Source organism: Stegostoma tigrinum, chromosome 28 (assembly GCF_030684315.1).
Source record: "Stegostoma tigrinum isolate sSteTig4 chromosome 28, sSteTig4.hap1, whole genome shotgun sequence".
NCBI lineage: Eukaryota > Metazoa > Chordata > Chondrichthyes > Orectolobiformes > Stegostomatidae > Stegostoma > Stegostoma tigrinum.
This window is the reverse complement of record NC_081381.1, coordinates 31,618,393-31,645,259: the sequence shown is the minus strand read 5'-3', so window position 1 is coordinate 31,645,259 and position 26,867 is coordinate 31,618,393. Positions and strand designations below refer to the sequence as shown.

The window sequence follows — 26,867 nt, the reverse complement described above, 5'->3', positions numbered from 1 at the left end:
AGAAATACCATTAAAAATGTCATCTATTTTCAGGCACACAAGCTTTTCGATCTTCTTGTCCTCCAGCACATGTTTGTTACCTCCGCAGGGAAAGTGGTTGGCTTTGTAACCAGGAATGAGGTAAGACAAAGAAAAAATGTAACCTAGAGGGGAAATAATATTTGCATATAAATTCAAATTTCTCAGCATCAGATTCATTCTGGCATGCATACTGTTTCAAGAGCACTAAAGATTAGAACGACACTCCTATTGGGCACTCAGAACAATTAATCAACTCTTCTGGAGATCGTGGGGAGAGTTTTAACCCTTTCACAATGGGTATGACAGGGTCAGGACAGCGGGATTAAAAATAAAGATCTCACATAGTGATCACTGTCAACATGCTTCATTCAGGCCCAGGATGTTCCAATGGTAAAGGAATCAATTGAAGAAAAGATACACCTATGGCTTCAACTTACACTTTGAAATTATGTTCCCCTTTGGAGTAACATCTCCCTCAGAGAAACATTAGAATATTTGCAGCGCCAAAGGAGGCCATTTGGCCTGTCATATCTGTGCTAGCTCTTTGCAGCAGCAATTGGCCACCCATCCTCTCCTTATAGCCCAGAACCCTTTTATTCTCCGACTTTTTAAAAAAAAATTCTTTTCTGGTTTATTTTTGAAAGTCATACTTGAGTGTGCCTTCTCCAGCCACTCAGGCGGTACATTCCAAATCCTGACCAGTCCCTACAGAAAGACATTGCTCCTCAGTTTGTTCTTGCTTCATTTGCCAACTGGCCTCAAGTCTAAGCCCTCCTTGGTTTTGCACACCCCCAACAAATCTCCTTTCAGATGAACGAGCCCATCTTCTCTAGTCTATCCCCGTAACTGCAAACCTTTTCTGCGCCCTCTCTAAAGCCTTCACAAATTTCCCACGGTGTGATGTTCAAAGGTATGGTGCTGTACATGAATTCCTACTCATTTTAACCTCCAAGATCTATAGCTGTCTGATTGCTTTCTTAAGCAGCTAAAAGTTGATTTGCATCCAGCGCCAGACTTCCCTATAGCTCCAGCAGTGTTGCTAATCAATCATTCCAGCTGTCAAATATTCTATCAGCTAAACTTGCCAGGATCTAAGATGTTATACAACAAAGGGCATCGAATGCCATCATTGTAACATTATAAATGCCCTTTACTGTGCGTACTCATGGGTTTTCTTGAGATGGTCATATTGCTTATAAACAAGATCAATGACATTGGTTATTTGCAGCAGCAATAACCACAATAACTAATGGCTCTGTATTCTCCATCAGCTGAAGAAAGTGATTGAAGATCTAGCCAATGACCGTATTCCAGTCAAGCAGTAAATCGTACAGAAGAGGAGAATTACTTGCTATTTTACATACCATCATGGAGCCTTGATTGGATTCTCTTGTAGCCTGATATGTCCCATCACACGCTCCTTCAGTAATACCAGCAAACGCATTAAAGTTTGCTTGTCCTCGGAATGCACCTTCTACATTCCAAAACATTTCACAACAGCTAAAGTTCACACATCACATTCTTTTGATTTCCTCTGCATCACGAGATTATATAACTATAGTATCATAAAAACTTCAAATAAATAAACAGACGGGTTACACCATCGGACCCCTGGTTGTAGAGAATATTATAATCGAATTATTAACATTAAATCTTCATTGTCTTCTCAGAAAACATTTGCTGTGTAGCAGAAGAGGCACTTTGAAATGACTCTTCTGAAAAATTTTTTGAGGTATTCGAGATCTTTTGTCTACCACGGGCCCATTCAATCAAGGATGTTCCTGACTGTTTTGCTCAGTGTTGCCTATGTTACCTCATCAACACAGCAGCCAGAACTCCAAAGGTGTTTGTAAGTTAGTAGACAGATTAATCAGTTGGGCTCGTAGTGTGTCTGAAGTTGCTTAACAAAAGGGGCCTGTTTGATTAGGCAATAGGAATTTGTATATTCATTGTACCTTTTAACTACCAAACTTTGCTGCTTTCCCCACATCAATACCTTGGCCAATCAGCGTCAAACTGCCTAGTCAGAGAAATAAGATTGACAGTTAACTGTTCCTGCTGTTGTGCCACATCAATGATGCTCTAACCAATCATCACCCTCTTCTCATGTTGTATAAACTGGTGCTCTCTTTCTAACACTTCTACTTCCTGCAGACATTCTATATGTCAAAACAAAGTGTTTGTATGCTTACCAATAGTGATCATTGCTGCAATACACAGCGCTAGCCTCTGACCTTACTCCACTGCAAAAGTTTACATCATGCGTTTGGCTATGAGTGTTTAGATTTTGCAGTCTCACTTTTCATAATTTCTCAGCTGCTTTTTGAAAATAAATATTTTGCGACACAAACTCTCCTCATTCAATGGTATTCACTTCTGAGATTGTTCGCTGATATTTCGCAGATGTTCTACAATAAACTTAGAATTAAATAACAGATTTAATGACGTTTAATTGCTTTTTTTCAGAATTGTGGTTGAATTCCAAATACAATTCACAACAAAGACATAAGAGTAAATCACAGCCACTCAGATATTTACCACATATCCTTGCAAACTCCCACACGACACTGTGATTATTGGGGTAAGGGAAGCATCAAACTGATTCTCAGGAAAAGATCTTCACGTCCCCTGCCCAAAAGGAGGTCTGCAACACTGAGCGCTCCACCACAGATAAGGCAATGTGGCAGGCCCCCACATCCACACCAGCTGGAACAGGAATCAAACCATGTGCTTTTGGCACCAATTTGATCCACAGCCCCCACTTACCAAGGAGTCTAAGTAGCTGCAGCTATGGGTAGCAGTGGTAGAGGCTCCCATTACATGGCTATCTAGGAATCTTTCTTGCTCTCGCTGCTTCCTATTCATGTATACATTGGAAGGATTTATAAATTCATGCTCTGCTTGTTTGGCTATATCATGAATGCAACATCTTTGACTGTCGCACTCTGGAATGGGATTTGAACGCAGAGCTTTGACTTTGGAGGCAGGAATGTTTTTGCTGTGCTGAGGCACCACCTTGAAAGATCTAAAGAAGTTCAAGAATCAATTATGATGTGACATTTATCTTTAGTGATCAATGAGAGGACAGTGCCAAAGTTACACACAGTTACAGTGTTGAGAATATAACAGGAGATGATTTTAATGTCAATCCTTGTCATCTAAATGGAGAAGCTCTGTACACCATGTACCAGTATGTGTTAGTTAGCATAGGGCAATGTATACATGATCTGTACTAGCCAAGGCATATCTGAACTTGTTTCCTTCTAATCTTCTCTCCTGTTTTTCCAGAGGTGTTGACCCTTGCCCAACTAATCATTCATTATGCTCAAGCCTAGACATGAACGCTATAGCCCTGCAAGTTTGACCAATTGTCATTTCAGGAGCTGTAATGGGAGACCAGCTGAACTCCTCCATTGACTTTTCAGTCCATGTGTCGCTGGCCTGTTTAAGTGTGAAGCTCAAAAGCCTAACATCCGGTGACATTCGTTGGATTGCAAGGGAAAGTAAGGAGTACAGCTACTTTCAGCCCCAGCCCTGTCTTGCTGGCCTCTGGGGCAACTGGAAGTTCCCATTTGTCAGTCATCCCAAACGTCAATGAACACACACCCACAAAGACACACAGAAATTAGAATGGAACAAATCAATGACAATTCAGTTTTTCTTCCAGCTTTAAACAAAGGAAGCGGTGAATTCCCTTGTCCAAGAGAATATGGTTTCTGATCCTACTGTTAAGCCTAATTATAAAACACATCATCTTCCATGACGGAGCTGTTGTTGCTGGAGTGTGAGTGATGTAAGGGGCTGCCTGTGCTCCTTTGCAGTGTTCTTTGTAATTCTGCTCCACAGGAAGTGGTTGCTGGAAGAGATGAGCAGTTCGGAGGCAAGGTTTCCATCAGCGTTCTGCTGTGGGAAGAAGAGATGGTCGCCGTGTCTGTTTGCAATGGTTCACCAGCCAAACTGGCTATGTATGATGATACAGGAGTTATGACAGTGCAGGAGCCTTCAACATTCAAAGAGTAATAAAAGCCTTGGGATCCAATTGAAAGCTGATCTTCAAGATACACTTCATCTGTATCTAATAAGAAAACAAAAAGTAGCATTAAACAAGATAACAAGGTGTACAGCGGGATGAACACAGCAGTTGGCCAAGTTGGCATGTTGTGTTCATCCAACTCTACACCTTGTAATCTCAGATTTTCCAGCATCAGCAGTTCCTACTATCTCTGTAGCATTAAACAAGCGTTGCTTTCCCTCGTAAATTAGAAACTTACGGAGCGCGGCCTCGTCTCTGAAACGTTCGCATACATTTCATTTTCAGAAAAGCACTTTGCCTTTTAATTCTTTCATGGGATGCGATAATGCCAACATTTATTGCCCATCCTTAATTGCCCTTGAACTAAGTGACTTGTTACAGTAGTTCAGAGTCGACCACATTGCTGTGGGTCTGGAGTCACATGAAGCTGGCTAAGAGCGGCAAATTTCCTTCTTTAAGTTATGAAAGTGAAACTGAATTTTTTTTACCACAATCGATGATGTTATGGACACAGTTTCTGAGACTAGCTTTATATTCTAGATTTATTAATCAACAGAATTTAAACTCTGCTAGCTAGAACTAAAGGGGTGAAAGGCTACTGGAGGCATGTGAAATAATCTTGACCTCGCGCCCCCAGAATGTTACACTTGGTCTCTGGAGCATATTAATCCAGTGATATTATCGGTACACTTTTTCAAATAGTTCCCACTTACAGCTGGTGTTGAGGGGTTTGCTCACATTGGTTAAGTAACCAACATTATTTTTAACCAAACAGAAAATCTCACTTAGCAGTTGCTAATTGTTGGCAGTTGTGTCTAAAATCTTGTCACTAAGAGAATCACACTTCAACTTAGTGTGAACTGCTTAAAGACCCAACTTTGCCTCAAATCAGCAAAGAAACCAGTAAATATTTAAAGCTACCCACGATAGAGGGTTTCCCTCATTAGTTACAAGATGTATCATTGTAACTGATTTCTATGCTATTAATAAATGATTAGCGGAAGTGAGTAGCTGCGTGTAGTAATGGTGAATGGTACATGAGATGAGAACTGTATTAGTAAAGAAGGTAATAAAATGTGAGGCTGGATGAACACAGCAGGCCAAGCAGCAAATCCGGAGCACAAAAGCTGATGTTTCGGGCCTAGACCCTAAAGAAGGTTATTGTTTGTAATGTGTTCAGACCTTTCAACACAATTTAATGCAAATTGCCTCGTGCTGACGTCACTCAGGGAAACACAGACACAGGAAGAAGTCCTCAAAAAGGCATAGGCCCATCATACAAACAGCATAATATCCGTTCAATGCCTGCACTGAAAAATTTATAAATATGCCAGATGTGATCATCATGTTACATGAAGTTTTAACAATTGTCATTCGGTTGCACTGTCCTTGCTGAGAAAAGACATTTTTGTTGAAGCCTTTCATCTTGCACTCCTCAGGACAATTTGCAAGAATACCAATTCAAGGGGGAGTGGGAAACCAACATTAATACTTCATGAGAAAAGGGGGCTGAGCGGTTTGTAAGTGAACTGATTGGTAGGGGCATTACCATGGAGAATGCACCTATTAATGCTGACCGATAGTTAACAGCCAGGATTGGTTTAAATTTTAAATCAAGCAGATTGTTTCTGATTGGGCAGGGCATCGCCCTCAGAAGCCAACTGGCAAATGGCTGTTGCCTATTTATCGAGTTGGAGTATTTGGAAAGGAATAAAATACAGAAATAAATGAAGAGAAAATAATTTGAATAGGACCCTCCATTTTAAAAATTAGCACCAGCACATGTTTGGCTTCTTTCTGCGTTGTGATCTCTAATGAGCCCATCACAGGACTAGAGTCAGTGCCTGAGACAATGATCCAGATGTCTATTTGTTGCATTATCATACCTTGTGTTAGAAGGTTAGATTGAACAACAAGAAACTGGAGCTGTTCACTTTTGAAAGAAAGATCTTAAAGGTGTGAATAAGACTTATGGGAGTATTATCACCCACACAGCATCACTGTTCCTTCAGTGTCGCTGGATCAAAATCCTGGAGCTCCCTTCTGAAAAGCATTGTGTGTCCATCTACACCCCAGGGACTGCAGTGGTTCGAGGAGGCAGCTCACCACCACCTTCTAAAGGTCAACTTGGGATGGACAATAAAGCCAGATCCAGCCATGAAATACGATAAAAGAAGACAATTGATGGGATAGAGAAAGCTAACCTGGAGGAATTTTAAGCACCGGGATAACAAGATAAAATTATTTCAGTTCAAAGTTGGAAAAAAGGCAGTTTAAGACTTGGATAGACGTTCAGAATTATTCCTTCAGAGAATGATCAATAATTGGGATGGGTTACAAAAGATCTTTGAAACTGTCACTGAAGTAATTTAAGAAGCAGAAGAGTTTGTAATGGTGAGATTTAATCTAGGGGCAGAAGGGCGTATTTGTGACCCCATAATGATATTTATATTACAGTTGGACAATAAATAGAGGAAGGAATAAAATCTCTTCGACCTACTGAGGTAGTCAACTGTGTTGCTCGGGCTTCTGCTACAAACCACTTCTTCAGCATCCAGTGAGGACCAAGCACTCAGTGTTGCCTCAGTGATGGCAAACTGCTCTGCAACTCCTGTTAAAAAAAAATAGATGGAATGAGACAATGAATGGTAAAGGAGAAGACTAATAATCGATAATACCCGGAACAATTTTAACTGAACCAGGAGGGATGACTCAGCACAGGGGGGAAATATCATATCATTCAGTTGGATCTCAATTATAAATTAATCTCAAACTAACCTAAAGGGGAAATAGGCAAACTGAAAGAAGCAAACTTCTAAATGGGAAACCAGGACAGGATCTTGTTCTGGCTGAATATATAATTAATTCCCTGGTTGTGGAAGGCACGAACTTAATATGGGCCTTGTGGAGTTTTAACACTGACATTGCTGTTTGAACAATGCAAGTGTGTGTCTGATAAAACTGCTAATGATTCCATTGGCAAATGCGTTAGATTTGCTATATCTAGCTCCAGTCTAAAAGATCTCTCAAACCAGATGCTCTTTTTGTTGTCTTCTGTAATTCTTTCAGTCTCTGCTGGCTGTCCAAAACTTTTCCCCATTGCAAAGCCTCCGAATTGTTACAGTACTGAAGGTGGCCATTCGGCCCATTATGCCTGCTCATCCAAATGAGCATTATGATTTAGTGGTGTCCTCCCAGCCTTTCCCCATAACCATGCACATTATTTTTGTTTAAATAATTACCTAATGTACTCCTCATCAGTTCAATTGAACCTGTTTCCAGGCAGACATCCAGACCGGAACCACTGGCTTTGTGACAAATTCTTTATCTGACATTAAATTTATTTCTTTGGCAAATCACTAACTCTGTAGCCTCTTGTCTTTGTTCCTTATACGAGCAGGAAGTGTCTTGGAACATTTTGTAAAATTACAGCAGGGATTTTCAACAACCTTAGCAGCTTTAATGTAGTAAATGATCCTAGGTGCTTCTCAGGTCGATTATAGAGCAACATTTGGCACATAGCCGCAGGAAGAGATATAAAATCAGAAGACCATAAGATTTGTCAGAGGAAGAGGTATTAAGGAATATCTTTATAGAATCCCTACAGTGTGGAAACAGGCCCTTCGGCCCAACAAGTCCACACTGACCCTCAGAGCATCCCACTCAGACCCATCACCCTATAAGCCACCTAATCTACACATCCCTGAACACTACAGGCAATCTACCATGGCCAATCCACCTAGCCTGCACATCTTTGGACTGTGGGAAGAAACTGAAGCACACAGAGGAAACCCATGGAGACACAGGGAGAATGTGCAAACTCCACACAGACTGTTGCCCAAGGATGGAATCAAACCCAGGTCCCTGGTGCTGTGAGACAGCAGTGCTAACCGCTGAGCCACTGAGCCTCCCACTAAATAAAATAAGATAAATTACAAAAAAAATCATAGAATCGAAGGAAGGAAAATGAGATAGAGATTCAGTGTCAAGAGACTGAAGACATGACCACCAATTGCAGTGTGATTAAAATTGGGGCAATGCAGTGAAAGGCTGGAATGAGAGCATTGGAAATACCTTAAAGGATTGGAGATTACAGAGATGGGGAGGGCCAAGTCATGGAGGGATTTAAAACAAAATATGAATTTTAACATAAAGGAGTTGCTTGGCCAGAAACCAGAAGGAGGGCTAACAAGGATAACAAGGTGTAGAGCTGGATGAATACAGCAGGCCAAGCAGCATCGGAGGAGCAGGAAGGCTGACGTTTCGAACCTAGACCCTTCTTCAGAAAACAGGGCTGGCTGTGAGTTAAGACACAGGCTGCAGAACTGTGCATGACCTCTAAGTTTCTGTGAAGTGTAAAGTGGGAGAGCAGGCTTTTGAATAATTGATTCAGGGAGCAGAGGAGCTGAGACAGGCCCAGATTTGGTTAATGTTATGGAAGTGGAAGCAAGCAGCCTTAGTGATGGCTCCTGCATGAGGTCAACTTGGAGTCAAATGTGACACCATAATTGTGAACAGACTGGTCAGCTAGCCTGTTGCTAGGCAGACAAATGGAGACAGTGGTCAGAGAATGGAGTTGGTGGCAGAGGCTTAAAGCTTGGTCTGAGTTTTTGTCTTCCCAATATTTATTTTCTGGCTTAATTAGCCGGGTGTATTCATGGAATAAATCCAATGCATTAATTTCCAACCATTAAACTCATGAGCTGGTGAAGTACAATTTCTCAGTGTCTGTGTCCCTGTGCAGCAAGAGAACAGAATGTCTCCATTTTTGGGAGTAAACGTTACTGCTGCTGCTTATTCATAAGGATTCACTAGGGGGAACCAATGGACCTTTCACTGCCCTCAAAATGCAAGCTACTTTCCTAAATCCAACTTGTACAAATTCTTCAGCAAAGTCACAGAGATGCAGTAACTTTTTTGGAAAAGCACAATGTAAATCATCCTCAAATACTTTGACCTCCTTCAGCCTTCCACTGCTGGCAGACTGCTCTTTATTTCTTTCTCTGGGGGCGTTTGCTCATTGACCAGTGTTACTAATGGAAACGCTGTGCCTCTCTGACTGTAGTAGCATTTCCAGTATCCACTTGATCCACGTGATTGTCTGTCTTCTCATTTATCGTAACATTTTTGGTGATCTCTCTGAAATCTTTCAGGAAATTAAGCCAATCATCGTTATGTGACAACAGGCTTCAGAGCTGCTTCCACTTTAGCATGGCCAATCCACCTAGCCTGCACATCTTTGGACTGTGGGAGGAAACCGGAGCACCCAGAGGAAACCCATGCAGACACAGGGAGAATGTGCAAACTCCACACAGACCAGTTGCCTGAGGCTGGAATCGAACCCGGGTCCCTGGTGCTGTGAGGCAGCAGTGCTAACACTGAGCCACTGTGCTGCCCCAGTTTTATTAATAATATTAATTTTTCAATTATTATTAGGTTAAAAATATTAAGTTTATTCATTTATTATTTTATATGCTGTTGATTCACCTTCTCACTTTTCTTGGTTTTCAGGATTGTAATTCGCTGGATGCTGTTTGTCAAACTTCTTACATTATTTCCATGTCCCTGCCAATGCATGAGCTGTCCCATTGAATGGCAGGGACAGAATTTTTGCTACGTTTTTCTGCACAAATAACCACAATCCAATTTACTTTTGGAGGATATTGAACTTTCCTGCGTGCCATTTCATCCTTGCCTGTTGTGGGTTGCTGAGTCTGCAAAATATGCTACCATCCCCACTGAGACTGAGTTCCCCACTTTAAATGGAGGACAAAAATCAGATTTCATCCCCCACTCCATTTTCATCAATTGATCCAAGACCTATTGAAATGTTGACAGGATAGTAACAGAACATGTTTTAGCCTCTTGTTTACAAACCGCACAAGTACTTTAAAGATTACTGTCTTCGCTTTGGGTTTTTTGACCCAGATACTGAGTTTGCAGCCTCAATTCCACCCTCAGGTGACTGTGCAGAGTTTGCACATTCTCCCCGTGTCTGCGTGGGCTGCCTGTGACTGCCCCGGTTTCCTCCCACAGGCAAAAGATGTGCAGGTTTGGGTGGATTGGCCGTGTTAAACTTCCCATAGTGTCCAGGGTTGTGCAGTTTAGGTGGGTTAGCCATGGGAAATGGAAGGTTCCAGAGATAGGGTAGGGAGTGCTCATCTGGGTGGGATGTTCTTCAGAGGGTCAGTGTAACTTGATGGGCTGAATGGCCTGTTTCTACTCTGTAAAGATTCTATGAATCTATGATGTGATGATACAGTTAGAATACAGAGAATGTGAAAGTGGCCTAGAGAATGTCAGGTGGTACATAGGGATAGATGGGAGGGTTCAGGCTGTGTGAGTTGAGATGTAAGCGATTTGTCCTCAATGTTGGGAGCTAGACTGCACAGCTGGAGGACAGAGAGAACCAGTTCTTAACCAGTATACCTCATGCACACCTCATGTACTCCTACACAACTTGCAAAGTACACAGCGACCCACAGAGACAAAAATCCCTTGTGAGGTCACAATTAGCTTGGCTGTGCTTTCTGTCATCTGTGAAAACAGGCCTTCCGGCGTCCAGGTGACAATTTAGCATCGCCTCTATATCCCGGCAGGAAAAGGACTGGGTGTGAACGCTGGGGAAGGTGTGACAGAATCCATTCTTTGCCCAACTTTCATCCCAGGTTTGACCCTGAAATATCTGGAGTGTGGTTGAAAGTCAGCATTACCTTCTATATAACAAAGCATAAGTTGAAGGAACACAGCAGGCCAGGCAGCATCATTTTATATGAGATAGTAGGAACTGTAGATGCTGGAGAATCTGAGATAACAAGGTGTAGAGCTGGATGAACACAGCAGGCCAAGCAGCATCGGGGAGCAGGAAGGCTAACATTTCGGGCCTAGACCCTTCTTCAGAAAAGTCGGCTTTCCTGCTCCTCTGATGCTGCTTGGCCTGCTGTGTTCATCCAGCTCTACACCTTGTTATCTCAGCAGCATTTTATATGATGGGTTTCCAGAAAAAAAGAGCTTTCACATGGTAGTGCTTGTGAGTACATTTTTCCGCCAATTTTGAAGTAATAAGTGTGAGCTGGAAAGGAGATAAGTAAATGCTCCTGACTTTGGGCACTTCTATGTGATATAGACCGAGTTTGGACATTAATATCTTAGCACAGATCAACACTGGTTTACAACATGTTGTAATTCAGATCACTGGGTTAAGAGTGAATCAAAATTGAAACTGTACAGATTTGACTTGATTTATTATTGTCCCATGTACCTAGATATAATGAAAAATATTATTTTGTGCTCTGTTCAGACAAATCATACCTCACATATGTACATTGGGTTTATAGAACATATAGAACATAGAACAATACAGCGCAGAACAGGCTCTTCGGCCCTCGATGTTTCGCCGGCCTGTGAACCAATCTAAGCTCCTCCCCCTACACTATCCCATCATTATCCATATGCTTAGCCAAGGACTGTTTAAATGCCCCTAATGTGGCTGAGTTAACTACATTAGCAGGCAGGGCGTTCCATGCCCTTACCACTCTCTGAGTAAAGACCCTGCCTCTGACGTCTGTCTTAAATCTATCACCCCTCAATTTGTAGCTATGCCCCTTGTACAAGCTGAAGTCATCATTCTCAGAAAAAGACTCTCACTGCCCACCCTATCTAATCCTCTGATCATCTTGTATGTCTCTATTAAATCCCCTCTTAGCCTCCTTCTCTCCAACGAGAACAGACCCAAGTCCCTCAGCCTTTCTTCATAGGGCCTGTGCTCCAGGCCAGGCAACATCCTGGTAAATCTCCTCTGCACCTTTTACAATGCTTCCATATCCTTCCTGTAATGGGGCGACCAGAACTGCACACAATATTCCAAATGAGGCGCACTAGTATTTTGTACAGTTGCAGCATGACATCACGGCTCCAGAACTCATACCCTCTACAAATAAAACCTAACACACCATAAGCCTTCTTAACAGCACTATCAACCTGGGTGGCAACTTTCAGGGATCTATGTACATGGACACCAAGATCCCTCTGCACATCCACACTACCAAGAATCTTTCCATTAACCCGGTATTCTGCCTTCCTATTATTCCTCCCAAAGTGAATCACCTCACATTTATCCATACTAAACTCCATTTGCCACCTTTCAGCCCAGTTCTGCAGTTTATCCAAGTCTCCCTGCAACCTGCAACAATCTTCCACACTGCCCACCACTCTACGAGTTTTAAATTCTTTGACCATTCCACATACTGCTACTTGAAAACACAGTGAAATGATGGATAAAATTGGGACAGGGTGGGAATGATCCCACACTCATTGACTGAGAAGACATTTGCCTTAGAACCCCAGTGTAACCGACTGCTTTATCTCCATGTCAGAGTGTCTTGTAGTAGGATGTCACAGTTGCATTCCTATCCATCTTACCTGCTGCAAAACGAGCTTCCTTCAGCTCATCGGTGAGGTTGGAATAGTGGACCTCATCCATCGAACATATGTTAGAGCCTCTGCCATGGGCACCCCAACCCTTCCATTCTATTAGGTGAGCCACTCGGCCACGTGCCATTGCTGTTGGTTTTGTGATGTGATCTTTTACTGTCTGAACCAGACCTGCAATAGAAACTCAACATCACACTTTGCTGCTGTGGTGCATTCAATCTGTCAGTTTCACTACATTGCTCGAGAAGGTAAATATCTGAATTTTACGAGGAGAGGATTATAAATGAGATTTAAAGGAAAATTCCTCATTCACTAGTCCATCAATGACAGCCCCTTCACTACAGATCTTTCCTTTGGAACTTGCTCCTTTTGTCAACCTCTCACTCTTTAATGAAAATACCCGCAAATTGAGACAATAAATGTTTTTTGTGTCCAATGATCATGTCGAAATAATGTTGGCTACCAACCAGTGAAGAAGAGGACAAGAATCATTACAACACATTCCAAAGGAATAGCAATAGGAGTCAAAATTACAACAGCAAAATAAAATGTCTTGTAATTATAGAGTGCTAAATCATGATATCATTCTCTGAACAGCCGTGCTATGTTCAGACAATGACCTACTTGCTCAGCACTGAAATATCAGTGTGGAATAGGCCCTAAAATCAGGGGTACGGCTTCAACCACAACCATTCGAAATCCTGGCAGGTCTATGTACCTAGATAATAAAATGTGAGGCTGGATGAACACAGCAGGCCAAGCAGCATCTCAGGAGCACAAAAGCTGACGTTTCGGGCCTAGACCCTTCATCAGAGAGGGGGATGGGGAGAGGGAACTGGAATAAATAGGGAGAGAGGGGGAGGCGGACCGAAGATGGAGAGTAAAGAAGATAGGTGGAGAGAGTGTAGGTGGGGAGGTAGGGAGGGGATAGGTCAGTCCAGGGAAGACGGACAGGTCAAGGAGGTGGGATGAGGTTAGTAGGTAGCTGGGGGTGCGGCTTGGGGTGGGAGGAAGGGATGGGTGAGAGGAAGAACCGGTTAGGGAGGCAGAGACAGGTTGGACTGGTTTTGGGATGCAGTGGGTGTGGGGGGGGAAGAGCTGGGCTGGTTGTGTGGTGCAGTGGGGGGAGGGGACGAACTGGGCTGGTTTAGGGATGCAGTAGGAGGAGGGGAGATTTTGAAACTGGTGAAGTCCACATTGATACCATATGGCTGCAGGGTTCCCAGGCGGAATATGAGTTGCTGTTCCTGCAACCTTCGGGTGGCATCATTGTGGCACTGCAGGAGGCCCATGATGGACATGTCATCTAGAGAATGGGAGGGGGAGTGGAAATGGTTTGCGACTGGGAGGTGCAGTTGTTTGTTGCGGACTGAGCGGAGGTGTATGTACCTGATATGTTTTGCCACTGGGCACATTTCGTTGCCACTGTGCAGAGTCAGAAAATTACCCTTCAAGTGTAATGATCAAGTGTGCATAGAGATTATTTCGCTTACAGCCAGAAATGACACTAAATGTAAATTGTTTAGATACATGTATCACTCTAAAAATGAATCCTGGAAAGGATCCATTTCTGAGATAACAAGATGTAGAGCTGGATGAACACAGCAGGCCAAGCAGCATCAGAGGAGCAGGAAGGCTGACGTTTCAGGCCTAGACCCTTCTTCAGAAATCAGAAAGCAGGATCCATCTTTCACAACTGGATGAATGTGTTGCTGTACTTAGTAATAAGCAGGCTGGTGATTTACTTCCTGTGGGTTGTCTCAAGTGAGCGCTGCATGGATGTGGGCTTTATTGTCATGGAGATGTCAGATGAACAGAATGAATACAGTGAGGTCTAGAGACAGGCCTGAGACTCTGAGATTCAACAACCAGTGATTCAACATTTAGAGAAGAGGCAGCATTTTTATTATAAATTTACATTTAGATTTTATGTTGGATTTAGGAAAAGTTTGCACCTTTGAAAACATCTTTCTCCCTTCTTATCTGTGATAGGATTAGACATACTATTCCTCTGCAGAATGGTTACACAGAATAACGCAAAAGACATGGGCAAAATGTGTTAAATTTGCTCTAAGGTTCAAGGATTCGCACTTAAGGTGCTGTTGACACTGTTTCCTGAATTTCACAGCACTTACAACTGCAGCTGCTCAATATAGAGATTGCACTTGGCTGGTAATTATTGGTTAAGTTACTTCACTGTATATTTGCAATAGATATTTAAGAGGATTCAGTGAATTGATTGCCAATTCATTTTACATGATTGCCAGTTAATTATTCCTCAGTCTCAAAATTCCAATGGTTCTCCTTCTTTGGTGTATTGAATCTTCAACAGATATGTTCGATTGAAAGTCACACCTAAGGATAGCATGTAATACTGTTATGGTGCAGCATAGAACCTCAGACTTCATCACTGTTGCCTCCTAGTCACCACTGTGTCCCAATCACTGCTGTTACCCAATCACCGTGACCTCTCAATCTTCCGCAATGTTGCACTCTGACCTTTTTGCCTCCTCCAATTATTCAGAGAGAACTTAAGTTATCATTAATGGCACATATCAAACAGTCTCTCAGCATCTCATTAAGGGTTAAACCAAAGTCACATGACTCTGCTAGTCATCTTAAACTCGTGAAAAATCCTGATACAGATTTCTCTGATTCTTGAATTGTTGAATAAATCTGAAAGCAACTCAGAATTAGAGGGGGCTTTGGGTCATAATATTAGTTCTCTAAATCCATCAACTCTTAGTGTCTGGTGGCTCAGGGAAAGTTTGGCTTCTGAAAATTAAAAAAGCTGCAGGTTCACAAGCCAACAGGAGAATTACTCTTTGCGTTATATCTGCCCCAATGACATATGCCTGGAAAAAATAACACTTTCTTTCCACATACTGGGCCCAATCTTCAACGGCAAGATCGAACGAGTCAAGCTTCCTAAATAAATACCCCAAGTCAAAGATGGCTACTGTGAGCGAATTTCTTCACCTGTCCTCCTCCAATGCCTACCTGCGTGGGATCCAAATATTCTGCCCAAGCTATATGGGCAGGTTGTGACAAGTGAAAGAGAATGAGGTAGCAGGGGTGGGAAGTATGGAGCTATTCAAGTTGACAAGGTCGAAAGGCTGATTTTGTTCTTTTCAATGGTGAGAAACAGAGAAATGTCACTCAGAGAGACTTAGGTATCTGTTACATGAGTCACAGGAAGTTAACACACAGGGACTGCAAGTGATTAGGAAAAGCAAGCGGTAGGCTAGCCTTCATTACAAGGAATTTGAGTATAACAGTAAACTATAATTATAGGTCCTTAGTGAGACCACACCTGGAGTACTATGAGGAAGGCTAGAGTAGACTAAGCCTGAACTTCCTCTTGATTCCACTGTTACCTGCAGTTCTCAATAGCAGTGCTGGGCCATCAATGAGTCATAACTTCAGCAAATTAAGTCAGTGAAACTGCCGCTCAAAGGGAACAGAGTTGATTAGCCCATAATCCTTTCAACTCAATATTTTGCACAATATGAACACACCTCAAAGCAAGTGGGTGAACAGATTCTCCCTGGTACGCCTGTGACTGTTCAGCAATGCAGGTCATTAGAAATTTGGCCATGGTTAAATGGAACTGTCATTGTTGTATGTATGCTCCCATTACATTTCCTTTCTTCTGATGGACTGATTCAGTTATAGGCCAGGCATATCTGTATGTGTAACTCCACAGGAAGTGAATATACTTACAAATGTACATGCTGCCAATTGTGTGACTATCTGAGTATACTTATAATTACACAATGCCCAGGCTGCTCCTGTAAGTTGCATTAAACATTACCTTGCTCAACTTGTTCCTATACCTGCAGACATAGAATAATCGAGCACAGAAGGGACCCGTTCAGCCCATTGTGCTAACGCTAGTCTCTTTGAAAGAACTATTCCCTTTTCCAAAGCCCTGGAATATTTTCCCTTTCAAATATTTATCCAATTCCGTTTGTAAGTTACCACTAAATCTGCTTAAGTTTCCCTTTACGGCAGCGCATTCCAGATCACAACCACCCAATGAGCACTTCTGGATTTGCACTTTATGTTCAGCTCCCCTCACAGCTAATGAAGCTCCACTTTATTGTCCTGTGTCTCAAATGATGTTCTGTGCTGTCTGTATGCTTTCACGTCTGTATTTTCACATTCTGTTCTTTTTGTCTCTTTAACGTAGAAACACAAATGGCAGACTCAGTGTTCCTTCATATTGTACTTTTGGCTTTCAAGTAAGCCGCTCAGATTTGCAACAAAACATACAGATCAAACCAGGTACCACAGCCACATCACCTTCCTCAGCACCTGCCTACGGAACCAGATCATCCCCAAGGGACTCACCCATCCCTTCCTCCCACCCCAAGCCGCACCCCCAGCTACCTACTAACCTCATCCCACCTCCTTGACCTGTCAGTCTTCCCTGGACTGACCTATCCCCTCCCTACCTCCCCACCTACACTCTCTCCACCTATCTTCTTTACTCTCCATCTTCGGTCCGCCTCCCCCTCTCTCCCTATTTATTCCAGTTCCCTCTCCCCATCCCCCTCTCTGATGAAGGGTCTAGGCCCGAAACGTCAGCTTTTGTGCTCCTGAGATGCTGCTTGGCCTGCTGTGTTCATCCAGCCTCACATTTTATTATCTTGGAATTCTCCTGCATCTGCAGTTCCCATTATCTCTGATACTATTTTAACCTCACTGCGAAGCCTCTTCCAGGGATGCCTAACCTGAAGAAGTTACCCTCCGGACCAACCTCAGGGAATCTCTCTCCCATTGCAACTCTCTTGTAATCTCTTCGGCCTTGAAACTGCTCGACCATGTCCTGAAGCAAACCAGGTACCACAGCCACATCACCTTCCTCAGCACCTGCCTACGGAACCAGATCATCCCCAAGGGACTCACCCATCCCTTCCTCCCACCCCAAGCCGCACCCCCAGCTACCTACTAACCTCATCCCACCTCCTTGACCTGTCCGTCTTCCCTGGACTGACCTATCCCCTCCCTACCTCCCCACCTATACTCTCTCCACCTATCTTCTTTACTCTCCATCTTCGGTCCGCCTCCCCCTCTCTCCCTATTTATTCCAGTTCCCTCTCCCCATCCCCCTCTCTGATGAAGGGTCTAGGCCCGAAACGTCAGCTTTTGTGCTCCTGAGATGCTGCTTGGCCTGCTGTGTTCATCCAGTCTCACATTTTATTATCTTGGAATTCTCCAGCATCTGCAGTTCCCATTATCTCTGATACAGATCAGAAGGGGCCAGTTTTGCTTCCTGACCCGTGCACAACTGGGCAAGTATGGCCAAAGTAACAGGAGTTTATCACAGATCTCTGTCCTGGGCTAGGCAGGGTATATAAGCAGCAGCCAGGAATCTTGTGATAACACAGTGTGAAGCTGGAAGAACACAGTTGGCCAAGCAGCATCAGAGGAGCAGGAAGGCTGATGTTTCAGGTCTGGACTGTCACCATGGCCTAAAGACCCACCGAGAAACAACCCTAGCCAGGAATCTTGCCTCTGTTAGTTTTTCCACTGAGGCCTGTTAGAAACATTGGCAGGGAGGAAGGTCGTGCTTAGCTGCAGAACCACCTGTGCTTGAACTCTAAATTAGTTTCCACATGAAAGGTGGCCATTTTTGGGAGATATTCAAAGACCGTTGAACTGAGTGCAGTTACATTTCAGTGGGAATCAGCACCTTCAGGCACTGAAAGGGGAGAGGTATTTATACCAAGTGGAAATAATGGGTTGAATTTTGGCTCCCAAAACAATGGTGGGTTGCAGTTGGGTCAGGTGCTAGAACTTATTCAAATCTCATACTTGCCCACTGGGGTAGGTCAGGAATTGGTTTATTTTAATAGGGCTGCAGCCTCTCTTTAACAATATCTGATTGGGTTTCCCAGACTTTGGATAACATGAGGACAGACTTGGGGAGAGGTTGAGTCGGAATTCACTTAGAAACATAGAAACGAGGAGAGGAAGTAGATCAAACATGTTCCATGATTCAATATGATCCTCTATATCAATGCCATATTCCTGTTTTCTCCACGTATCCCTTGATGATTTAATATCCACAGCTTTATCAATCTCTTCCTTGCATATACTCAATGGCCCAGCCTCCAGTGTTTGTGAATTCCACAGGGTGACCACCCTCTAAGTAAAGAAATGCTTCATTTCAACGTTAAATGGTTTATTCCATATCTTGAGACTGTCAGCCCTGTTTCTAGGCTCCCCAACCGGGGAATACGACTCTCCTATCTCTAGTTTATCTAGCCCTGTTAGAACCTGAAGTGTTTTAAATCAGACCTCAGGCCAAATCACTGAATTGAGACAATTTAGCATGGCCAATTCACCCTAACCTGTACATCTTTGGACTGTGGGAGGAAACCCACACAGACATGGGGAGAATGTGCAAACTCCACACAGACAACCGCCCGAGGAATTGAACCTAGGCCCCTACTGCTTGGAGGCAGCAGTGCTAACCTGCTGAGCTACCATTATTGGGGCCATAAGCAGATCAGTCATGATCGTACTGAATGTGTGGGTAGGGCTGAATGGCCTAATCCTGTTTCTGAGTTCCATGTTCTTATCTGTATATGACCAATAACCCATATTAAAGCCCTTCGCATTGCCGGGCCAAAGGGATGCTGGTTAGTCCCTGGTATCAGAGTAAGCGATGTTATGGAAGATTATGTTCTGACTGAAATAGATGACAAATTGTCGATCAAAGTGAGCAGTTGTGAAAAAGCTGGCACATTTTTACGGATCATCGCTTTTACTTTTTGGTGGGGGCAGGGTGGGGACAGCCTGCAGTGGCCAATCCCTCTATAGTTCCCCAAGTTGGGACCCAATTCCGACACAGTCCTCTCCCCAGGATTGCCAACTTGCACAACACCCTATCCACCAGGGCTTCAACCTCGGAAGATTTGGGGCCTCTCGTTCACCTGAAAGATCATGCATAGAGGACACCTATTGCAGGTAAAGGGGCGATCGACTCGGTAACAGGTAAGTGCAAAGGGTTCGGCTCAATTTTGCACGGCAACGTCGAGAAAGATTTCATCTTAACCTACCAACTAGTGATGACCTTGCAAGTGCAGTGATGTCGTAGCCATTCAGAGTCTGCTTTGAGCCAGTAAAGATTACATTGGTACTTCCAAAGCAATTCTAAATTCCGAAAAAAAATAGAATTACAAAAGAAATGCAGCACATTGGATCAAATTTCCATCAAAATTTGTGATAGCAAAGGGTACAGTCATGTCACTTAAAGCAGATTACCACCGGCTATTTATTCCCGAAACACACTCACTTCAATATATACTATACCCTCACAGTATCAAGTAACTACCTTAAGATGTCTTTATGATGAATGATCTTAATGTAACTGCCTTTAGAATGTATGCAAACACACTTCACATCAATATGGCCGTGTCAGAGTTAGGAACTGAAAGAGCTTAGATCAGTTTACTTCTCTCCGAGTTCTTCCCTTTCCCTGCTTTTGCTCTTTGGGCTAATTTTCCAGGGGGTGTTGCATCTTTCATGGACTCTGCCATTCTGGGCTTTAATGGTTTCTTTGACCAGACAGAGGATGATCTCACTACGTTATTTCTAACAACATTCCCATACAAATGATTGAGCAGGTCACTGGTTTGCACTGAAAACAAAAAAATGCTGGAAGTCAGTGAGGCAGACAGCATCCATAGAGATAGAGCAAACTAATGTTTAGGGTCTAGATTCGAGTGACATTTACCCAATTGTGAAACAACTCGCTATCTTAAATCAGCTCCCTTTACTCATTGCACTCTCAATAGTCTCCTACTGTGATTACCAGTACAAACTATGGAACTCCGTACCACCATCTACTCCTTTCCCTAAAATCTGCAAATTACTTTTTAAAAGAAGGCTAGCATTTATATTGAGCTCCTCACAACTCCAAAGTGCGTTACTAATAACTTGTTAGGTATAGCCACACAGCAGCCATCTATTTGCTCAGCCAGCTCCCACAACAGCCATCCTGTAATTTATACTGATGCTGCTTGCAGGATAATGACTGATGAGGACAAGTGGAAGTAAACTAAACCTCTGCTTTGGACAATGCCACAGAATCCCTTCTGTCGATTTTCAGAGAAAAAGGGTCTGGTTTGACCTTTTACCTGAAAAACAGCACCATTGGCAGTGTGGCACTCCCTCGTTACTAGCCCCCTGATAATGCCACACTGACATGGTAACTAAATCTGCTGGCTCAGACCGGAGTGGACTAACCACTGAAATATGGGTGAAACCAGGCAAAGTACAGCGTTGGCAATGCCCACCCACAACTTATTGATTCCTGGTGCTTTATTCCTTTCTCCTATCTACCTTAGTAGTGTCCCCTTCTCCAGACCTTGTCTCTTCAACTAAACCTGATAATGCCATAAAATATAGTGGCAGAATTAGGCCATTCAGCCTATCAAGTCCTCTGCCATTCGATCATGGCTGCTATGTTTCTCAACCCCATTGTCCTGCCTTCTCCCAGTGACACTTGATCCCTTTACCAATCAAAAACCAACCTACCTCCGTCTTACATATACTCAGTGCCTTGGCCTCCATAGCCTTCTGTGACAATGAGTTCCACAGATTCACTACCCTCTGGCTGAAGAAATTCCTCCTCATCGCAGTTCTGAAGGGTCACCCTCTCACTCTGAGGCTGTGCCCTCGGGTCCTAGCCTCTCCTGCCAGTGGAAACATCTTCTCCATGTCCGCTCTATCTAGGCTCTTCAATATTCTGTCAGTTTCAATCAGATTGTTCTTCATCCTTCTTGGCATCACAGAGTCCTGACCCAGAGACTCCAACCACTCCTCATATGACAAGCCCTTCATTCCCGGGACCATTCTTGTAAACTTCTTCCATACCTTCTCCAATAACTGCACGTCCTTTCTCTGATACAGGGCCCAAAACTACTCACAATATTCAAAATGCAGACTGATCTGCTGAGTTTTCTAAAGGCTCAGCAGTACATCCCAGCTCTTGTATTCTAGCTCTCTTGAAATGAATGCTAACATTGCATTTGCCTCCCTAACTGCCAACTGAATCTGTACGTTAATCTTAAGAGAATCCTGAACTAGGTCTCCTATGTTCCTTTGTGCTTCAGATTTCCAAAGTCTTTCCCCATTTAGAATATAGCCTGTGCCATTATTCTTCCTATCAATATGCATAACCTCGTTCATTCCAACATTCTATTCCATCTGCCACTCTTCACTCACTCTCCTAGCCTGTCCAATTCCTTCTGCAGCTTCCCGACTTCCTCAACATCACATGTCCCTCCACCTGTCTGTGTTCCATCTGCAAATTTAGCAACAATGTTGTTTGTTCCTTTGTCCGGCTTGTTAATGTATAATGCAAATAGCTATGGTCCCAGCACTGATCCCTGCGAAAACCCACTGGCTGCCATCCTGAAAAGACTCTTTTATCCCTACTCTGTGCCTTTTGCAGGTCAGCCAATCCTCTATCCATGCCAGTACCTTGTCCCTAAGACCATGGGCTCTTCCCTTACTCAACAGCCTGCTCTGTGGCACCTTGTCAAAGGCCTTCTGGAAATGCAAATAGATCACATCCAAAGGCTCTCCTTTGTCTAACTTGGTCATTACCTCCTCAAAGAATTCGAATAGATTTGTCAGGCATGACCTCCCAGTGACAAAGATGTTCTGACTCAACCATATTTTACAATGCACTTCCAAGTACTCCATAATCTCATCTTTAAAGAGGGCTCTAAAATCTTAACAATGACTGATAGCAGGCTAACCAGTCTCAGAATCATAGAATCCCTACAGTGTGGAAACAGGTCCTTCAGCCCAACAAGTCCTCATTGACCCACAGAACATCCCACTCAGACCCATCCTCCTATAAGCCACCTAATCTACATATCCCCAAAAACTACGGGCAATTTAGCATGGCCAATTCACCTAGCCTGAACATCTTTGGACTGTGGCAGGAAACTGGAGCACCCGGAGCAAGTATACGCAGACCCGGGGAGAATGTGCAAACTCCACACAAATGGTTGCCAAGGGTGGACAGTGCTAGGCAGTGATAGCCTGAGGTCGTGCTAACCATTAATCACTGCCCAGTTTATAGCTTCCTGTCTTTTACCTCCCTCTCTTCTTAAACAGCGGTGCTACATTAACCATTTTCCATTCTTCTGTGACGTCTCTGACTCCAGTGATTCCTGAAAGATCACTACCAATGCCTCCACAGTCTTTGCAGCTACCTCCTTCAGACCTCCAGTGGTGTAGCCTACCTGGACTGGATCACTTATCCGCCTTCAAACCTTTCAGTCTCCCCAGCACTTTCTCCTTAGTGATGGCCACTACACTCACCTCTCCACACCACCACCGTGCCCCCACCCCGACTCTCTTGAAGTTATGGTATGCTACTCGTGTCTTCCACTGTGAACACATTGATGCAAAATACCAAATCGGTTCCTCTACCATTCCTTTGTTCCTGACTTCTCCAGCCTCATTTTCCGATGGTCCAATGTCCACTCTTGCCTCTCTCTGACTGTTTATATATCTTAAAAAAACTTCCTGCAATCTTCTTTTATGTTACTAACTAGCTTACCCTCATATTTCATCTTCTCCGCTGTTATTACTCTTTTAATTGTCCACTTCTAGATTTCAAAGCTTCCCAATCCTTTAGGCTCCCACTAATCTCTACTACATTATATACTTATTCTTTCGCTATTTAGTTTAAAGCCCTACCCACAGCACTAGTTTTTGTGATTTGCCAGGACTCTGGTCCCAGCATGATTCAGGTGGAGCCTGTCCCATGGGAATAACTCCCCTCTTTCATTGGTATTCGTGCTAATGTCCCTAATTCATTTCTCTCACATCAACCTTTGAGCTACATGTTTACCTCTTTAATCTTGCTGACGCTGTACCAATTTGCTCGTGGCTCAGGTAGTAATCCAGACATAATAACCTTTTTGGTTCTGCCTTACAATTTAGCTGCTAGCTGCTCTTATTCCCTCAGCAGAACTTCTTTCTGCTTTCTATCATTGGTACCTTATTGGGCCACGACAACTGGATCTTTTGCCTCTCACTTTCCCCTCTCGTCTGCAGCTCTGAACCTTGGCAACACAGCCTTCAGGACTGTTGATCCTGGCCACAGAGAACAAGGTCCATTCCCCTGACTATACCATCCCTGATCACAACTCAATTTCTCTTCTCTCCTTCCTCTTCAATGGATCGGTGTACCACTATGATCAGTTTGCTCATCTTCACTTCCATCTATACTGGGAGCAAGGATCTCAACCTGTTAGCCGGCTCAAGGGCTGAGCCTCCTTCAGTGCTACTGCCTGGATCCCCTATCTGCCGCACTCATAGTTACATCTTCCTGTATCCTGACCACTGATTGAGTTCGAGGTAATTAACCTGAGGGATGTAACTGCATCTGAAACACAGTGCCCAGGTAACTCAGCCCCTCTCCTTTTTGTTGTGGTGCTTGAAGCTCGGGCTCCAGTTCACCAGCTCTGGGCCGGACTTCTGGAATAATTCAAAGCAGAGGCTGGATTGAACGCAGGAGCTTACAGTAGTATCTATCTGTGCACCCTAGCACACAGTGCATTTTGGATCAAGAGGGCCCTGGCTAACTTATTCCTTTTACATTAGTGCAGTCCTGAATTTAGCCACATTTAAGATGGTGCTTTCCAATGAGACAAGTATGTACTGACCTGTATGATGGGGTCCCAGCAGAAATCTGTCCTGTCTTGCTGAAATATAATCAATCAAAAACAAATATTAATTCACAATGCAATAGTCTAATTCCCTGTTTGCAATCTCATCTCCTCTTAACTGAACTGAGGTAGAAGTCCCCTATTATCAGATTCTCTCTACATCTACAAGCAACCCTTGTTAGTGTGAGTCCAGAGTCAGTAGATGGAGTCAGGTCACATTTCTGATCCCAAAGCCCTACACTCTCTCTGTTTCCACCATCAGATCAAGAACACAGGGTGTCAAGATTCTAATGTAATGCAGAACGTTATAGATCACCTAGTATTGGGGCCAAATGGGAGCTGTGAGCACACTTTGTGGACAACAGTCATCTGGATACAATTTTCACTGAAGTGGACAATTAATGGCCAGAGAAATGACCTGTCTATTTGCATAAATGGTGTTTCCATTACATTCCAGACAATTGTAAAGCAGAGGGGTAGGGGTGCTTGGAATTTTGCATGAGACAGCTGCAGGCAGAGTTCTTGGGTTCAGTGAGATTTATGGAGGCTGTAACAGGTTGTCAGTGTTAAGGTTAGAGACATATGCAGCACAGAAAAAGGCCCTTTGGCCCATTGAGTCTGCATCAATCAGAAACAACCACCTAACAGTTCTAATCTCATTTTCCAGCACTTACCCTATAGCCTTGTATGCCTTGACCACTATAAATCCAGTCTAGTAATGACAATGACATTAATAAGGGTTTCCATAGCATCACTAGGTACTTTGGCACCAATGAGGTGAAGCAGAGAAGCTGTTGGGTGTGTTTTGGGCATGGACGTTGGTAGTTTAGTGATGGACTGAATGAGGGATTTGAAAGTCAGTTCAGAATCTAGCAGAACAACCAGGCTGAGTTTGAACAAGTATCCAGGAAAGTGGATAGGAGTGAGGCCAGAAACTCACAGGGCATGAACAAGATAATAGCAATAATTCTGACTCAGCTTCAACCTGATGTTGAACAGGCAGAACAATAAAATCTATGAACTCAAATAGGCAACGGAGGGATGAAGCTGAGTCTAGTCAACATACACACAAAAACTGAGATAATAAAATGTGAGGCTGGATGAACACAGCAGGCCAAGCAGCATCTCAGGAGCACAAAAGCTGACGTTTCGGGCCTAGACCCTTCATCAGAGAGGATCTCTGATGAAGGGTCTAGGCCCGAAACGTCAGCTTTTGTGCTCCTGAGATGCTGCTTGGCCTGCTGTGTTCATCCAGCCTCACATTTTATTATCTTGGAATCTCCAGCATCTGCAGTTCCCATTATCTCTGACACAAAAACTGAGCCCAGTTTTGCTACTTGTCAGAAATGTATTAGTCTTTAAGAGATGGAACCAGATGAGAGAGCAATACAATGAAGATGGGTCTGAGAGGAGGTGTTACTGGAGAACAATTGACTGTTGAAAGCTGTGGAGACAAGGGGAGGAAGACAAGAATAAGCCGTAGCCATGAACACTTTTGGTGGCTTTGGTCGGGAAGGTTTTAGTTTTGTGGTTAGGATAGAAGCACTAAATTGGGATTTCAAGCAGAAATGTTTAAGGGTAGCTGTTTTGTAAATGGTAAAACAAATATAATTCGTTGTTTTTAATTGATTATTGTATGTTTACTGGGGATCTTTACCTTACAGACACCATGGACATCAGCACTTGGTGCAGCTTCTCTCTTCTCCTGAGCAACTCCGTTGCTTGGAGCCTGGGGTACATCATTGGCTTTTGAAGGATATTCGCAGGTAGTTGTAAGAATTTCTGAAGAGATGAAGCATTTGTTTAAAAAGATTGATATAAATGCAAGCAATATATCCTCCAATGATAAATAATGAATCATATAACAGAAAGATTAGTGCCTGAAACACAATTCTCTAGTCCCTAATCATTCCCTGTTCCAATTCCAATCCCCCATTTTATATCAACTCAATTATAATCCTCTGAATAAAAACAGAATTTGCTACAAAGGCTCAGCAGGTCTGACAGCATCAGTGAAGGAAAATGTCCGAGTTAACGTTTCAGGTCCGGTTCTGAGGAAGGGTCACTGGACTCGAAACGTTAACTCTAATTTTTTTCTTCACAGATGTTGCCAGACCTGCTGAGCTTTCCCAGTAACTTTTGTTTTTGTGATAACAAGGTGTAGAGCTGGATAAACACAGCAGGCCAAGCAGCATCAGAGGAGCAGGTAAGCTGACATTTCGGGCCTAGACCCTTCTTCAGAAAGACCCTTTTCTGAAGAAGGGCCAAGGCCCAAAATGTTAGCTTTCCTGCTCCTCTGATCCTGCTTGGCCTGCTGTCTTCATCCAGCTCTACACCTTGTTATCTCAGATTCTCCAGCATCTGCAGTTCCTATTATCTCTGAAACTTCTGTTTTTGTTCCGGATTGATAGCATCCACAGTTCTTATGGTTTTTATATAATCCTCTGAAATTTCCTCTCTTGTTCAAACACACCACCCTACTCATCTTTGCACCATTGCCATGTTGAAGTAAAGACTCATTACATTGTCTCCTACTTTAATGTATTCTTCTTGAGATATTGAAACCATGGAAGCTCGCGTTGTGTTCCAGTTTCCCAGGCTTTCAGAATTCAACAGTCTTATAAAAGCAGTGTGTGGAACCGCCTAATTGCCACTTGCTAATTTATTAAAACTCT

At 43.3% G+C, this 26,867-nt stretch overlaps 2 protein-coding genes across 8 annotated transcripts in view; one reads left to right on the top strand and one right to left on the bottom strand.

Moving 5' to 3' along the window:
- Positions 1-2,425, top strand: part of clcnk (chloride channel K) — a 64,350-nt gene extending 61,925 nt beyond the window's left edge. For 4 of the 6 annotated variants that reach the window (XM_059638064.1, XM_059638062.1, XM_059638060.1 and 1 more), the window contains 2 exons: positions 34-120; positions 1,293-2,425. In XM_059638064.1, coding sequence (XP_059494047.1) covers positions 34-120; positions 1,293-1,346 — 141 coding nt within the window. In that variant the 3' untranslated portion in view covers positions 1,347-2,425. Of the gene's footprint in view, positions 1-33; positions 121-1,292 lie in introns of those variants that run through there. The other 2 variants (XR_009442739.1, XM_059638063.1) reach the window with 2 other exon arrangements.
- Positions 2,426-2,473: 48 nt separating this feature from the next.
- The window catches only part of fam131c (family with sequence similarity 131 member C), a 33,300-nt gene continuing 8,906 nt past the window's right edge, over positions 2,474-26,867 (bottom strand). For both annotated transcript variants that reach the window (XM_048561602.2, XM_048561601.2), the window contains exons 2-7: positions 25,850-25,974; positions 24,190-24,228; positions 19,558-19,651; positions 12,476-12,658; positions 6,555-6,665; positions 2,474-4,096 (exon numbers count right to left, since the gene is read on the bottom strand). In XM_048561602.2, the coding sequence (XP_048417559.1) occupies positions 3,756-4,096; positions 6,555-6,665; positions 12,476-12,658; positions 19,558-19,651; positions 24,190-24,228; positions 25,850-25,974 (893 nt within the window). In that variant the 3' untranslated portion in view covers positions 2,474-3,755. The remainder of the gene's footprint in view (positions 4,097-6,554; positions 6,666-12,475; positions 12,659-19,557; positions 19,652-24,189; positions 24,229-25,849; positions 25,975-26,867) is intronic.